This window comes from Pleurodeles waltl, chromosome 10 (genome assembly GCF_031143425.1).
Source record: "Pleurodeles waltl isolate 20211129_DDA chromosome 10, aPleWal1.hap1.20221129, whole genome shotgun sequence".
NCBI classification, from domain to species: domain Eukaryota; kingdom Metazoa; phylum Chordata; class Amphibia; order Caudata; family Salamandridae; genus Pleurodeles; species Pleurodeles waltl.
The window spans coordinates 181,534,291-181,550,281 of NC_090449.1; the positions used below are offsets into that span (position 1 = coordinate 181,534,291).

Sequence of the window (15,991 nt, forward strand, 5' to 3'; positions counted from 1 at the left end):
CGTACAGATTTCTGCTCCCATCACAGTAGTTAGGTCTGATGACGTTGTAGAAAGTGTATTGAAAAGCAGAGTAACTGGGCTTTCATACAGACCCTGATAAGCTCATTAAAGTAATGCTGAAATAAATGTATGGTTTTGTGCTGTGCGGTAACTGTTTTTCATTTACTGCCCGCAGAAATATGTTGGCATTCCTCCCTAATGATTTCCATGTGGTAGCTGTGTCTTAATTGACGTTGCTGTGTAGGGGAAGATCTTTTAAGAGATTACTGGTGACCAAATATTAACGCTACTGTCCTGCTGCCTCAGTTCCCTTTTATTAAAGTACACCACCAACGATACAATGTAAAGTTTTAAATACCTACTAGAAATAATTCTGGGCATCAGGGTTGCCGAGTTATCAGCTGCCCTACTCCCCCTCCCATGCTGCACTGTTCTCCAGCACGTCTCCTTTCCTCGACTTCATTCCATATACTAAATGCACTAAACAACCCCTACTCATCAACTCTAAATAATCTATCAGTTTTTGTTAACATTTTAAGTACGTGTAATTGCTGCTTTATGAAGCTCTCAAGCTTCCCAGGTCCAGATGTGAATTCCTCATCGTATTCTTGCTCATACTTTGAATTCTGGTACTTGTAGTCGTGTTTTCACCCTATTTCAAAAGCCGTATGAGTTACTCATACATGGAGCTGGGAAACATGAGAGCTCTAAGCAGGCAGCAAAATACTTTTCCCCTTAGTTGCGAAAACGATTAGTTTCCAGAAATGATCACAATAATATAGCAAAGTTATAAGAACATTAGGTTTAGAAAGTTATGCTTTGCACTGTTGCCATGATAGGCCTGCAGGCATCACCACTGTGCTGGATGCCCTGTTCATGGGAAGATTTTTGCCTACCTCATTGGCTAATTCACTGCCTCTGTACTCTCATGCTCACAATTCACTTTATCCATTTATTTTAATTTGGTGTTTACTTTGTTATACAAGTTAAATTTCTGATTATAACATATTTACAAACACAATCAAAAACTATATTAAAACAGTACTAATATAGGAATAGATTAACATATTAAATCAAATTACATTTCACGCTCCAATTATTATCAAAATCAGATGCTCCACAATCTGAAGACAAACAAACATACTTTAAGGAGGGAAGAAAACAAAGAAAATCTAAGCAAATAAAAAAACTGCACCATATGTTTGGCGAACGACCTTCACATCTTGATATAACTCATAGAGCTTCAATCATATATTTCTCATATTCAGTTATCTGGCCGGTATCAAAGATCATTTCTTTCTGGGATTTAGATATCAATATCATTTCTATGGCCCATTCTTCAATTTTATTGGCATATCATTTTTTTTATTTTTGCAGATATGACATCTCCATTTGCTACTATCCAGAGCATTTCAGTAGTTCTCACTGCTGTGGTTTGCCCAATAATGTAAGGGTCCTGAAGTATAAAATGATTTTACCCATTCTGTGTCTATACAGATAGCCAAGATGTCTAATGACTGCACTAATGATTGTAGCGCCGACCTTTAGCTCAACAGCTTACTGATCTGGCCACAGACCCCTAATTTACTTCTCTGTAGTTTCACCTACAGGAAAAAGGTGTCTATTTCAAGATAACAGACATGGAAACGGGCCTCTCCAGTTTACAGTTGAATATGGAATGATAGTGCCCTCGAGAGCCTGCAAATCCACACTAACTCCATTTCAATTATGATTTATTTGTGGAGGACCACTGATATAGACCAGATGTGCACCAACTTGCACCATCATGCAGAGTAGATTCACTATAAAAGATTTGGCAGTGTGTTTCCAGCCTCTTATTTCTCTATATATATGGTAAGAAAATGAATGAGAAGGGAGTAGAAGGGTTTTACATATCGAGAAAAAGAATGCAATAATGGGCTGAATTAATGCATAGGCGTTAATGAAAATAAATGCATTTAAAAGCAAAAAATGTAGTAGGCAGCTATAGTACTCGTAATAGCCCTAGAAAGTAAAAGCAATGGCAGACCACCGGCACTGCCATTTTTTCGCTGGCCGATGACCTGGCGGTGCCGGCGGTCTTAATCCGCTAGGGCAGCACTGCAAGCAGCGCCTCGCTGGGATTACGACTCCCGTGTATGCAAGTTTTTGCATAGCGGTTCCACCGCCATGCAAAGGTTGGCGGAGACTGGGTGCTGGGAGCCCATGCACTGCCCATAAACAGGGGTCTGATGGACAGCCCTGTTGTGATTTTCACTGCCTGAATTACAGGCAGTGAGAAGCGTGACGGGTGCTGTCGCACCCGACGCACCGCTACATTGCCCCCCGGCTCGATTGTGAGCCAGCATCAATGTTGTAGGTAGTTTCCTGCTGGGCCATATAATGGGGTCAGCGGGTGGAAAACCGGAGTGGCGGTCTTACGACCTAAAGAGTTTGGCAGGCGGCCTCTGCCACTGCCAAACTCGGAATGAGGCCTTTAGTTGGGCAATGAAGAAGTTCCCACGTGAAGATGCAGCTTTTCTGAAGAGAATGAATGATGTGAAAGTCTAAGAGAAATAACTTTGTGTTATAAGAAATGTTTTATTCAATATTGGCGCCTGTGGACTATTGTATTCCTGGTGAGAAGACAAGGAGTGATCTTGTTTCCATAATAGCATCGAAAGATGATTGTATGGCTGAAGAAAGAAGCAACATGTTGCAAAAGCTTTAAAATGTCTATAATAGTGCATGTTCCTAGAATAGTCCATAACTCTTTTTCTCAGACCCTTTCAACTTTTCCATTCAGATCTTGAACCTCTCTTACAGGAAGTTCTGTTATGATTGATTAATGAATTACTGAACTGATATTTTGAGACTAAAGCACTACGCTTATTGATCTCTCCCTCTGACTAGAACTCTTTATGTGTTCTAACTGACACTAGTTCATCCTCATTCCTAGAATAGGGATTCTTTCCTTATGGAATGTGCTTAATTGACTTATTACTTATTGATTACTTATTTTTGATCATTGACAAAACTAATGACTGAATTTGATGGATTTAAATGCTGATCATAATAAAGTTGAAATAATAAAAGATTTGATCAATAAAACCCTAAAACTCACATCAACTCTTATTGTTAAATGAAAATACAATTGAAATTGTGATGGCAATTTAATGTGATGTACTGCTTCTGGTTAATCTCAGGCAACGACAAAGATCCATTGGCCCATGAGTAGTAACAGCTGGGATTTTGCTCTCTGAAGAATTGGCAAAATCTTTCTCGTAGACCTAAAACTAAAATCCCTGCTCGAGCAAGGGCTGTCTGTCACTTCTCCTGTTACTATTCTAGCTAAATTTGTGCTGGCAAATATAGCTGTTCACAAGCACAGCAAATGACTGGTCTTCTACTGACGGGTTTTTTCTGCTCACATTATGAAACACAGGCAACCCTGTAACACCTGAGTGCATGTACAAGCAACAATCGATACCAGGTGCCCAATTGCACACTGGGTCCATATTCCTGGTTTGCGCAAGTGCACATGTTCATGGGTAAATCTAGGGTAACTCTGGACCATACATCCAATTATAGAGAAGCTGGTTTCTGTCTACCACTTGTTTCATCTGAACTTGCCCACGCTCTTTACAGAGCACAGCAATGAAAGACAGAGTTGTGGTTCAAACAACCACTCAATCTTTTACTATGTGCAGTCCTGGCCTACATTTGAAGGGGCAGGTAACCTGTAGAGGGGACTGCATTATGTTGCCTTATTCTCCTGTGAGACCCATGAAGACCACAAAACCCTTTAAGCCCCCTTACAGAGAAAACCCAGGGGCGAAATCCTAACTGTGCACCACTTTCTAGGTGCTGCACAGTTAGTGCTTTTCCCAAGTGCTTTTCAAACATCTTTAACATTCTTCGACCCATGGGCCAGAGGAACACCTGCATTGGGTCTCACATCCATGCAAATGATGCCACACCCCCTCAGACTGCATGGGTGCACAATGTGCTCTAAACGAATGGGTATTAAAGATGAACCTGCGCAAACGCTTGCCGCCCTTTCTGTGGTGCAAAAATGCTCTAGGGCCTCAAAAATCTGGTTCTAATGCAGGGTGCTTTCCCTTGGCAATTATGTAATTTATCCCCTACCTCAATTGGATTTTATTCTATAGCAGAGTCTCTCAAACTGTTGGTCGCGCCCCACTGGTGGGTCACCAGACGATTTTTGGTGAGTAATGAAAGCCTGTGCAATAATTCAAGATTCCTTTAATTCTGGTTTTCTCTTGTCACATTTGATGGTGCTTCAAAGACAGAGTCAAATGGCAGACTTTTTTAGTAGTTTAAATTTTGGATTATTGTTTCTCTGACTGAGAGGAGTATTTAAAGTGAATTATGTGACATTTTTGCTGGAGTACAAGGAATGTGAAGGAAAGGCTGTAGGATGATGTTTTTTGCAATGCACAGCAAAATGTAAAAATCTGTAACTCAGCAGTTAGGAAAGCAAAAATGAAACAGATTTGTTTGTAATTCTAGTGTGTTCTTCGAGATTTTAATAGGACCGTAACAATCAAGAAACTTTACTATGTGATGTACAAATGATAAATGTTCACAGAGCTTGATTTCCACAGATTATTTGTGAGGTATGTAGTTTTATCAGGAGAACTGTATGTCGGTGCACATTTAGTGGCCATTGCTGTCTTTAAATGGCAGTGTACTACCACACAATGCTTTAGGTACATTCAAAAAATCGCCCGCGTCATGTCCATTAAAGGTACGTGGATCACGAACATTTGTTGTTCTAAAAAGTGAGTTGTGGTGCTAAAATGTTTGGGAACCACTGCTCTAAAGTATCTCCAAGATCCACAACAGGCAGGAGGAATGACAGTCCAAATCTGCTATGTAGTTTTTTGTTTGAAAAGTGCACATTTCCTGATTTATGGCATATTATGGTATTTTGTTTTACGTTTCCTTTAGATTTCCTATCTTTGCCCGAGTTTCAAAGCAGAACAAAAGTCTGCAACATCATTTAAAAATTGATAGTATAGTCAGTGGGAAGAGGTAGGTCCATAGCCACAGCTTTTCAACATAGATGAACAACATCGAGGCACTGACTAAAGTAAAACTTAACTGTTACAGTAGCCTTGGACAGTAGTTACAGGTGGGGCCCACAGGCACTCATTTGCGGGGACCAGCACTTATTTTTCCTCATCAAACTTAGACAGCCCAGAGCAGCAAAGGGGAAAACACACAAGGAAGATAAAAAGACTGAGAGAAAGACGGAAAACCCATGACAAAGGGCGAAATCTGGAACCTGCAGGAGTGAGATAAAGGGGCAGCGATGATGGTAGTGGACTAGAGATGCATGAGGTGGAATCAAGACTATGCAGCCTTGGTTTTCAGCATGCCTAAGTCTTTGCTGTGGGAATCTGAACAAAACCGAGGGTCCAGTCACTTACTCTTTTACAAATTAATCATTGCCTTGGGAAGGTTCAGGCTAGGTTCAGAAGTGAGGGGGCACCTGCAGGGAGAGTTACATAGGGAAGCTCTACCCATAATTACAATGTGGAGCCTTTCTACTGGCCAAAATGACTGAATATGGCAATCATTTCTATGGAGTACAACCAGAGAAACGGCATGATGCTAAGTGAGGGAGGGTGTGGATACCAAAATTATCAATCTAAAGAGTGTAAAAAAGAGAAATGTATGAATGGAACAGGGAGTGTGGCATTAAGGTGAACAAAGAAGGATTTAACAGAAATGCATCATAGTTGGGGCCAAAATCCTGTAAAGCCTAAATATCAATTACCTAATTATCATGATGGTTCGTAGACATATGAATATATATTGATCTTGTCATGGTATAGATATGTGTAGTAAATTGTAGTGAATCTGTCCTTACCAATATAAACATACCTTCAATTTCTGCTCCTCCTATACTGCGTTGCAGGTATGGGCAGGAATGTGCTATTGACTGCAACCCTTATAGTTCTTGACAGAGTCCGAGGTCTCTGAAAATGGAATGATCAGGTCTGGTAGAGCAGATAAATCTGGGCCCAGATACACTTAGAATTACAAGTGGAGTAATTGCTCCGGGTGAAACCGGGCCACTCTTATTGACGACGTATGAGTTGAAAATAAAATTATCAGAGAGCTCTCGAAAGTTGAGTCTGTAATAACAATAATTTGTTGTCAATCAAAGGGTTACATTCGTCCCGTTTCTTTTCTGTATTTACTCAAATCGGCTTGAAGAAGCCTGCCTTAATTTACTCTAACTTTATCGAGGGTAAATAACACAATACAATACACAGGAATCTCAAGTCATTATTGGTAGTCAGCTTTCCTCCAAATTATGGCATTTTCAAATACCAGAAATTGGTTTGAGGTAATACAGTATTTTACTCATTAGGAAATTCCCTTAATTGGAAGAAATAAAAATGTTGTTATTCAGAAGGTAAAAGGTGGGTAAGTGCAAACTCTAAGTATAGCACTAAGTGGGTATAGAAATTAATTGAAAGTTATGATTGGTGTTGAGAGATATATAGATTATAGTGTTGAGTCTCTTGTATTCAACCAATACCTTGTTCAGACATGGAGATTTTTACTTAACAGAGATCTTTGCATGGATAAGTGTCACATGTTAGGATGCCGTGCTACAATACAGAACAGCGTAGTGGATTTGGATAGTCTGAGAAAGACACAGCAATACATACAACTCATAACATGTTGGTTTAAGGATATTTAATTTAACTGCATATGGGTATTATTTTCACAGTACTAATTCATAATATGTTTACCCTCCAATGCATCTCAAGTAAATAGCTAAGTGCACCAACCTCCATCGTTTTTTATTTTTTTATGTTTTATGTTGTGGCGGGTTAATCACTATACTACATAAGGCAATGTTTGTAGTACATAGATCATTTCTTGCACTTATGATATGTATTTATTTCTTCACCTTTTCTCTTTCTTAGTTTGTCCTTCAAATTTGCTCTTTCGCCTCTATCTTCTCCTTTTGAACACCAAACTTTTTGTATCACTCATGTCATCCCCTTCGCCTGAACCGTCTCCCTCACCCTCTTTCCCTGTGTATCTTTAGTACTTTCTAATTTTTCCGTCTTTTAGCTTTCTCTTGTTGTACTGCCTATTTTGCTCTTTTTCCTTTTTTGCTTCTTTCTCTGCCCCTCTGTCCCTCTTTCTCTTTCCCCATCTTTTCCCTCTTCCCCTGTCATTTTTTTGTCACATACAAATATTTGTGGTTAATTTATAGAGCAAAGAATGAATAAATAAAAAAATAAACATTTTGAAACAGGGAGGATTTCCCTTACTCATTCCTCATCACGGGCGCATACATATTTCACGTATACCTTACAGAAATCCGCACTCAGTCAATTTATCATTGCTATCCATTGCAAGAACTAGATGAACATATTCTGAAGGTTACTATGTTCTTCACATTATACAGGCCCTGGAAAGTTTATTGGATTAAATATTTACTCTGTTTTCAAGTCGTATTACCTCCCGACGTGAGCATGTGCACATGTATGCCTTTTAATTCAGTCAGTCAAATAACTTTATTCAGCCTAGAAATTAGGCTATGAAGGTACGCAAAATTAAAAATCATATACAAACGATAAAATATCTTCAATACTTCATACATCAAAACCCCATGAGAAGCACCAATTTACCTATATGGTTTAAAAAAAATACAGCACTTCATTTCTAAAACTTGTGTTTCTATCGGGATAAAACCAAATCAGTTTTAAAAAGTATATAATTTCCTTATTGACATAGCAGCAATTATATAGCTAAGCACTGATAAACAAATCTCTAAGGACGGCAAACTCTTCAGGCAGAACAATCGCTCCTTATGAGACATAAAATGCTGGTTCGCCAGCACAGGACGTAAGAAACGCAACCTGGATGACATACAAAGTGCAAAAAGACATAAAGTGAACAGTTGACTGGGCTGAACGTCCATCACATAGACAAGGAGGCAGGCTTTTAAGTCATACCCAGGTCTTTTACACAAAAAGATTAACCTTCTCCACCTCTAATCAAATGTTACAAGTTTTTCTGTTTTTTTAATTCTCTACAAATGTTATTTGATACAATGCTGATATTTCAAAAAGAAACATATTCAGTGTATGCATTTGCTACCTCAGGTCAACCAGTCCTTAAGATTTCAAACTAATAAAAGACAATCCATCTCTATTGACGCTAGTCTGTGAAAGTCGGGCAAAGGTGAATTATGTCTGAAGAAGACCAAAGACAAAATTGTGTAATACAGCCTCGGTCTGATGTAAGGCATTCTAATGCCTTTGGGGCATGTTTAAAAAAAAAATCCAAATGAAAAATTAAGAAACGTCTATAATCCCATTATGGTGCAAACACAGCTACATTATTTTTTGTCAAGATTAAATGTAGCATGTCAAAATAGATGCAAACTTCAGTTCATGCCATTAATACTTTTGGTACGTTTTCCAGTAGTGAACTACAACATGTTTATTTTTGTAGATCCAATATGGTCTTAAAAATTAATGTATTGTTAGAAAAGATTTATTCTACTTAACAGTTTGCCAGAGCTTACGGCTAGTAACATTTTGGTGGGTCATGGACATTGAAGGGATGAATGATGGAAAAGCTCCTGATGTTCAGAACCGGGAAAAGTAAGTCAAGACAGTGTCCTGGGCCTTTGATCCAGTAAATATATTAGGAGAGTTTAAAGTGCATTATGTACTGTTGACAAACAAGGTTGATGGACTTGTGTGGATCTGGCAAATTTCGATGGACCTTGTGTTTTAAAGAAAATTAATATATTGCTGCTGGTATAACAAGTTGTGAGTCATTGTCTGTTCTTCTGCCAGTCATGTGCCAAACAACTTTTATTTGTTCTATATGCCAATGTTTCCATCTCATGTTCTTCTCCCTTTAGATCCTTCTAGTTTTCCTGATAGTGTCCTGTGTGTGACATTGATCCGACTAAATGTAGGATTACTTGTAAAAATCAATTACATTTCACTATCTCACCTCCTGAATAACACAATACTTGCCATTAGTTGAGTGTATTATTTCGCACATCTTATTTGTGGTCTGAACACAACGTGCCATGTTTTTCTCATAGACTGCAGACCTCTTCATATCATTGGTGTTTGAGCTGCGACTCCTAACCACAGATGCATTGATGGCGCTCTGGCAAAGATCATCATTTAAATGCAGAGACAATTGGTAAGGAAAATATCCTTGGACACATTTTTTGCAGAACTGTAAGGACACAAGTAGGCTCAGAAGGGCATTCAACCTCATATTGGATGAGTCTACTTAGAAAAAGAATATACTTCCGTCACTGGATAGGTTGTCTGTTTCAACTGCTTCTCAGAGATATAGAACTCCCTCCCTCATTATGATTTGAAAAGTGTAGCACATATCTATTTTTTGTATTTGCAGCACAGATTAATGCAGTTGATTTCTGCTGGCAATTTCGAAGGTTTGCCACCATTGTTTTTGAATGCAAATATTTAATTTTTAAATTTGTGAAAATCCACACATTCTAGTGCTAGAGAGCAGCTGTTATATTATATTTAAACTTTTATGTATTTCCTAATCGTTGCTTGAATTCATTTAAAGCGTACTGATCCATAGTTACATGTTGGATAGCTATGAATTGTTCATCAGCATAAAATCAGCATATAAGCATAAAATCATAGTGTATTCTAATAAACCCACTGTGGCATGCACTTGTGATGTCACTATGCATGCATAGACTACGTCGGACGTCTTTGAATGGACTTTTCTTTTAGAAAATGCTTTCCAGGTCTTCAACTGTGTTGTGCATATATTTTGTTTTATTTGTTGTTATGTCACAATGCAAGCACACTACAGAACACCCATCTTTTTTAATTTTAAATATATTTTCTGTTTTTTCCTAAAACACTGTCAAAGCCAATAACCCAAACATTTGCTTTTTATAAGGGAAGACAGAAGAAGCACTGTGACCCTTTAGGGGTGATATATATATATATATATATATATATATATATATATATATTCCCTACAGGGCGAAGACATTTTAGAATCGAACCCAACGAGAGCACAGTGATGGTCTTGGCTGTCATACATGTTTGTCATTTAAGTAGGTGGTGTTAAGTACACACTGCAGCCCACATATGACGTTTAACGTCCATGCCTTTGATACATTTTCTGCACCTTCTACATTAGCCGTATTGGAAAGGTAGATAAGCCAATTGGGTGAAACTAATTTTAACAGTACCAGTATAAGGACAGAACACACACTGTGGCTCTAAATAGCAGAGCCACAGTTAGAAGACTAGTACTACCAGCAAAAATAAGGTCCAGTAAAAGGTAACAGCCTATGGTGACCATGCAGGTGAGGCTAAATGACTACAGATAGCCTTTATAACACTAGTGTGATCTTGGTCCTCAGGCACTTTGACTTACTTGCTATTTGTGCCTTAAATAAACAAGTTATTTTCGTAAAATATTTTTATTTTTCATGATAATGAAACCATAAAATTGTAAAAATGTACTGTCCTTACAACACACGAGCAGCAAGCACAACGATCTCTGTAAACAAGTTTTAATATAAATATATATTTTTAAACTATAATTATTAATCAGAAAGCTGCAAAATGCTTCTCTGCAACTGTCAATTTATCGTAAAGGGGACTTCGTCCCTTTAAAAATTCCTTTGTTGCGGAGTGGACGTGCGTGCTTGTAATTTAAGCTCTTTATCAAAATGATCTATGTTTTGCTCAGTATGTCATGGTTTTACTTTCTCCCTCTTTAGGAGCGCATGCATCAGTTACAGGTGGCTGTGACTGCCAGTGCATTTGAATGCTACCTCGGACGCTGTTGTGCTGACTCGTGGTTATGTGGCTCACAGCCTGTAGCGAACTGCCCTGACCTCCTGAGAGCACACACAAAACTTTCAAGAAGCTTTTTGCTAAGTGCCAAGTGACTGTGCTTGCACTCATTCTGATGCAAATGCAGGCCTAACGGTGTCTGTTTAGATAATGACGTGCACTGGTCCTTCATTAGCATCATATGTAGAAAGAGAAGCTTGATTGACAGGATTTACAATGGTCTCATTGCACTTTGATGCTCCCTTTGTAGGCCTTGTCCCGAGTCCTGCAGATCCTCTGCGAAGAATGAGCTCTTACTGTGAGAGGGTGTTTCATGGAGGATTAGGCCTATGTGGGGGGTTTCTCTAACCCCTGACACGCCTGCATAGTCAGTTTTGAAATGCTGCCTCGCTGCATTGCTCTTGCCAGGGCCTTGGACCTCAACTGTCTTTCCACATTTCTGAACCGAGCCTACGCCCTGACCTATGTGCATTCCTACGCACATATAACTGGCATGCAATAATCTACCTGAGTTATTTGCTTGATTTGTACCTGATGCTTCCAGTGTTTAGCTTTCAACCCTAAAAACGGACGCTGTTTCACTAATATTTCAGATACTTTTTTTCAGTAACTCTAAGTCCTACTTTCTGTCAATTATTACTGAACAGCCCTCTCCCACACTACTTCTGGCACTAATGGCTGTGCTCTCTCCATTTTTATTTTAATATTTTTCCTCGATATTCACTCACAAACACTTGCATCCTGTCCGAGATTCTCTCTCTCTCTCGCCCCCTCTCTCTCTCTCTCTCTCTCTCTCTCGCCCTCTCTCTCGCTCTCTCTCTCTCTATATATATATGTTTATTTATTTATTTTTCATTAATCGTTTTTACATGGTTTCCACGGTTCGGATCAGACCTCATTGCCTTCAAAGCTCTGTACATGAGGGACTTTCACAATAAAATGCAAAAATCCACACCTCGTTTTACATCGAGCAGGAGCAAGCGCTAGCAGTATCAACCATAAAAAACTGTTACGCGTGTGGAACCAGAGATGTGGCTGCCAGTATCGGCCAAACGGAAATAAGCGCCTGCCTATTGCAAATTAATTTGGAGTATCACAATATGTAACAGATCCTGTTAAAAAAGAGGCGTGGTCATATGATTATTAAAGGTTATAAAAAGTTTTGGGCAATCTGTAGTCAGACCTGAAGGATAAAACATGTTCTTAAACAGAGGCGGGGTTGCAGTGATCATCCATGAAGAGCTATGTGGGGCATTTTCACAGACAGGCTTGGAGAACACACCATGTCCAATAAGCCACACATAACTGAGGATCAGGGCATGTAAGGACAGTAGTTATATTTATTGTTGAAATAAGTAAACATTGCCCCACGAATGTTGAATTACATAGATAGGACTTTAGGGATTATTACCAATGTTCTCTCTATTTATTTCCCTCTGTTTGAGGCAATTTGGGGTCTCCATAATAAGCACCACAGCAATGCACGCTGAAGACATACGATAATGTACTATGCAAGCAAGCTCAGCATGCAAGCTACTTACTGCTAACATTAGTTATTTTGGTCTGCTTCTTTCTGGCCTGTTAGCCTTTCATTCATCTTTTATGTGTTGATTAAATGGACTCCTTTAAGCTGGTTCAAATACTGTTGTCCACACAACCTTACATGTTTCCTATGAATCACTGCCACCTCTTAAACAAACGTTATTTACATTCACAAAAGCTAGGGGTTGCAAAGAGACCCCCTCGACTTTAGTGAATTGGTAACCAACTCTTTTGAGGAATTGGTAAAATACCAATGTTTGCGATCCGATTTCGGCTACAAAACACTGATACACCATTTGGTATTTGGAAGGGTTGCTGACAACATACCCCTTCCAGATACTGAATTTGAATTGATTCAGATTCCTATTTTAGGAGTCAAACAAAACTTTCCTGACTCCTAAAATATGATTGGTAACTAAGAAAAAGCATATTAATTGTCTCAAACACTAAATTGGAGTGTTTGGGACCATTAGTACATCTGGCCCATGGGCCATAATCCAGCCTTCCCATTTGTCCAAGTAGTTTACTCTTGGGCAATAATTTTTTTTAATTCTTCCTCTGCTCTCAGTTTTTGCCAAGATTGATAGTCCTTAGAATCAGGCATAAAACTGCCAATACATCTGAGATAGAAAAAAGTGAACTGAAACCCAACACACATTACATTTTCCCCGGGGGGCGAAGGCAGTGCCCACTCTCATGGTCTATTCACCTTTTAGTGCTGTAGTGACAAAAACACAGTCCTTAAAGCAAGCCGTGCTGTATTGTATTCTCAGTTCTCCTACTTTACCAAAGTTTGGCTTTGGGACACCCATATTCTTCTTGTTCCACTGCCCCCATTGTGCCAATGTTTAAGAACTTTGTGATAGGCTCAATAGAGCAAATGAGCAGCAATCACATATTCCCAAAACAGCTTTCTAGCACCGTTTTCAATCACACAGGATTACGATCTCATGACATTTTCATGGCTAAATAGGCATAGCTGACAGATAACACCCATTGATGTAGCTGGTTTTTATTTAGTTTCAATTTCTGTCTATCCTTTGACATTTCAATTTAAGCAAATATCTGCACAAATAGCAAAGCTTCAACACAGGTCTGTGGTAGAATATAGATTTCAAAGATTTCTGGACTCCAAAAGATGCACTGTTTTTTTCAGTTACTGAAACTCAGGAATGCAGCCTGGCTAATGAAGGAGCATGGAGAGAATCACTTTTTGTGATACTTAATACCAGGTACTGTTAACAAGGATCACCGATTGCACTTGTGACCAGGAATGCACTGGTATTGTCCGCCTTCAAACCATGTACACTTTAAATGATTCTGAAAATATCATATTGATAATATACATTGACTTATGAAAGTCAGTAGATAATGAGGGTCTACCCCACCAAAGAGGTGTACAGGTGCTGAACAGGAGAGGGGAAAGACATTTGAAGAGTTCCAGCTGGAGATCTTGTCAAATGGTGCTGGGAAAGTATAGTGCAGAGCTCATCTTTTTTAAACTTGTAAGGTGAAATTGTGTGCATCAAAGAGAAATATATTATAGACTTTTCTAGTAAACGCAAGTGTCCTGGTGAAGGTGAGTCTCAAAACCAGGAGGTGTGCAGAAGCAGATTTATGGCTGTTGATCACATCAAGCATGTCTACAGGCAGGTATGTGGTAAATACGCAGCAGAAGCATTCAAGGACAGAACATAATTCAGAGTATGTGTGGCAAGAGACAGAGGTCAATGATGTAGAATTACTAGTTAACCTCTACTCATTCTTGGCAATGAATTAGTGTTTGATCGATCTTGAATCAAAGCCTCACCAATTTCATATTTGTGAAAGTATTTCCTGATCTCTCATCTCTGTTCTGTAATTTTCTTGCTCATTTCATGTGGTCCATTCTGCTGAAGGTGTTGGACTCTTTCGTTCATTACTCCACTATTGATGCATAAGGTGCACCATATAGCATGTGCAAACAGTCTGACAAATGGTAAGCATCTGATCAAGTGTTGCAAGTGTTGTGCTACAGCCAAATACTCATATATTTGATAAAGACACATAAATGATTGTTGGGCATGAAGTCGCTATCTTCAAAAAGTCATCACACTTAGGAGCATATTTTCAAAGAGTTCATGCAACACAGAGCAGCAAGTGAAGTTGCTGTGTTTCATGAACGGGAGAGACCAGAATATGATGGAGCACTTGTGGCTACCTATTGCCAACAGAGGCACCCATGTGCTGTAGAGCAAGGGTGTCTGCGTTGAGGTCAGGATAGTTTTTATTGTGGATGGGGTACATTGCTGCACAAAAATTATGCTCTAGGCAATTTCATCTCATCTTTGTGTGGGTGCTGCAGAATTCAGCACACATGCAAAAAGGAATTAACAAGGAAAAAAAAAAAAAAAACTTCCCCTTATGCCAGTCTCAAGCAGGTGCATCATTTCGGTGCTAACCCATATCTGCAATTTTTTGTAGCTAAGGATGTGCATCAAAATCCATCAGTGGATGCACTAGAATGCCCAGGCATCACCCATGGAACTCCTACCTGACAAAAATTAATGCAAGGCAGGGCAATGTGCTGCTTTGTGTTTCTTTTTTCTTTTTTTTTTTTTTTACAAAGCAGCACAAATAATCAATTGCTTTGCTTTGTAAATATCACAAAGGATTTTGCATCAGATCTGCAGCAAACTAGTGGTGCAAACCCAGTGGCAATAAAAAAGTCAAAACCTAGAATATCTGTCCATTGATTTACCTTTGTGGCCACACTCTACCAAATGACAGAGAAACAGTGAAATGTTAACCTAATTTGAACTGACAAAAGGGGAAGGCATAGTAAATCTTTTTGACCAGTAGATCATATTTCCTCTGATGGTTGTTGAACTGTACCAAGTGCTCTTAACAGGGTTGGCACACCTAGAATTTTGGAAGCTTGAAATGATTTTAATGGTATGCTTGAAAGATCTTAATTTTTATGTATGAAATGTGTATATTTGTTATTAGTTTCTTAAAATAATGCAACCTAATGTTCTCTCAGTTACACTTTCAAGCAAATGTAGTCCATGGTCTCAAAGTCCACTATTAGGTGAGGCTTGGCAGTGTAGCTGTGTGGAGACATATTGTTAATTTTTAAAAATATAAATGAACTGGATGTTGGTTCCACCATGAGGAAAATTACTCTCTCATTTCATGATGTTGGCTACTTAGTGTATCATCACACCTTCAAAGAAGTGTTTTCATTCAAATGCACTAAGGACTATTATACATCTGAAAATCACACTTAGTCATCACACTGTTTGCACATTCTGTTCTTTATCTTCATTATGCCTTTTATACAGACACAGTCCCTTTGTGCTATCTTTTCTCAGCATTGGTAAATCTATAGGGCATGCTTTAGTGTGATAAGTGCATATAAACAACATTGACAAATGTCTGTGTTTACATGCATTGCCACATTAACCCATTCCGTGTTGAAGACGTAATGGTTACGTCCTCAGCCACAGTGGCCATGTGCTGAGGACGTAACTGTTATGTTCTCTGCACGTGACCAACGAATCCTTAGCTGTTTACATCAGAGGGATTTGGTTTTTAGTTTTCACTGAAAT

At 38.9% G+C, this 15,991-nt stretch overlaps 1 protein-coding gene across 4 annotated transcripts in view; it reads left to right on the forward strand.

Moving 5' to 3' along the window:
• LOC138261322 (uncharacterized) overlaps nucleotides 1-15,991 on the forward strand; it is an 888,401-nt gene that overhangs the window by 231,062 nt on the left and 641,348 nt on the right. For all 4 annotated transcript variants that reach the window (XR_011199068.1, XM_069210158.1, XM_069210160.1 and 1 more), the window contains one exon: nucleotides 9,101-9,204. Coding sequence is in view for 3 of the 4 variants with exons in the window: in XM_069210158.1 (XP_069066259.1) it covers nucleotides 9,101-9,204 (104 nt within the window). In the remaining variant the exon portion in view is untranslated. The remainder of the gene's footprint in view (nucleotides 1-9,100; nucleotides 9,205-15,991) is intronic.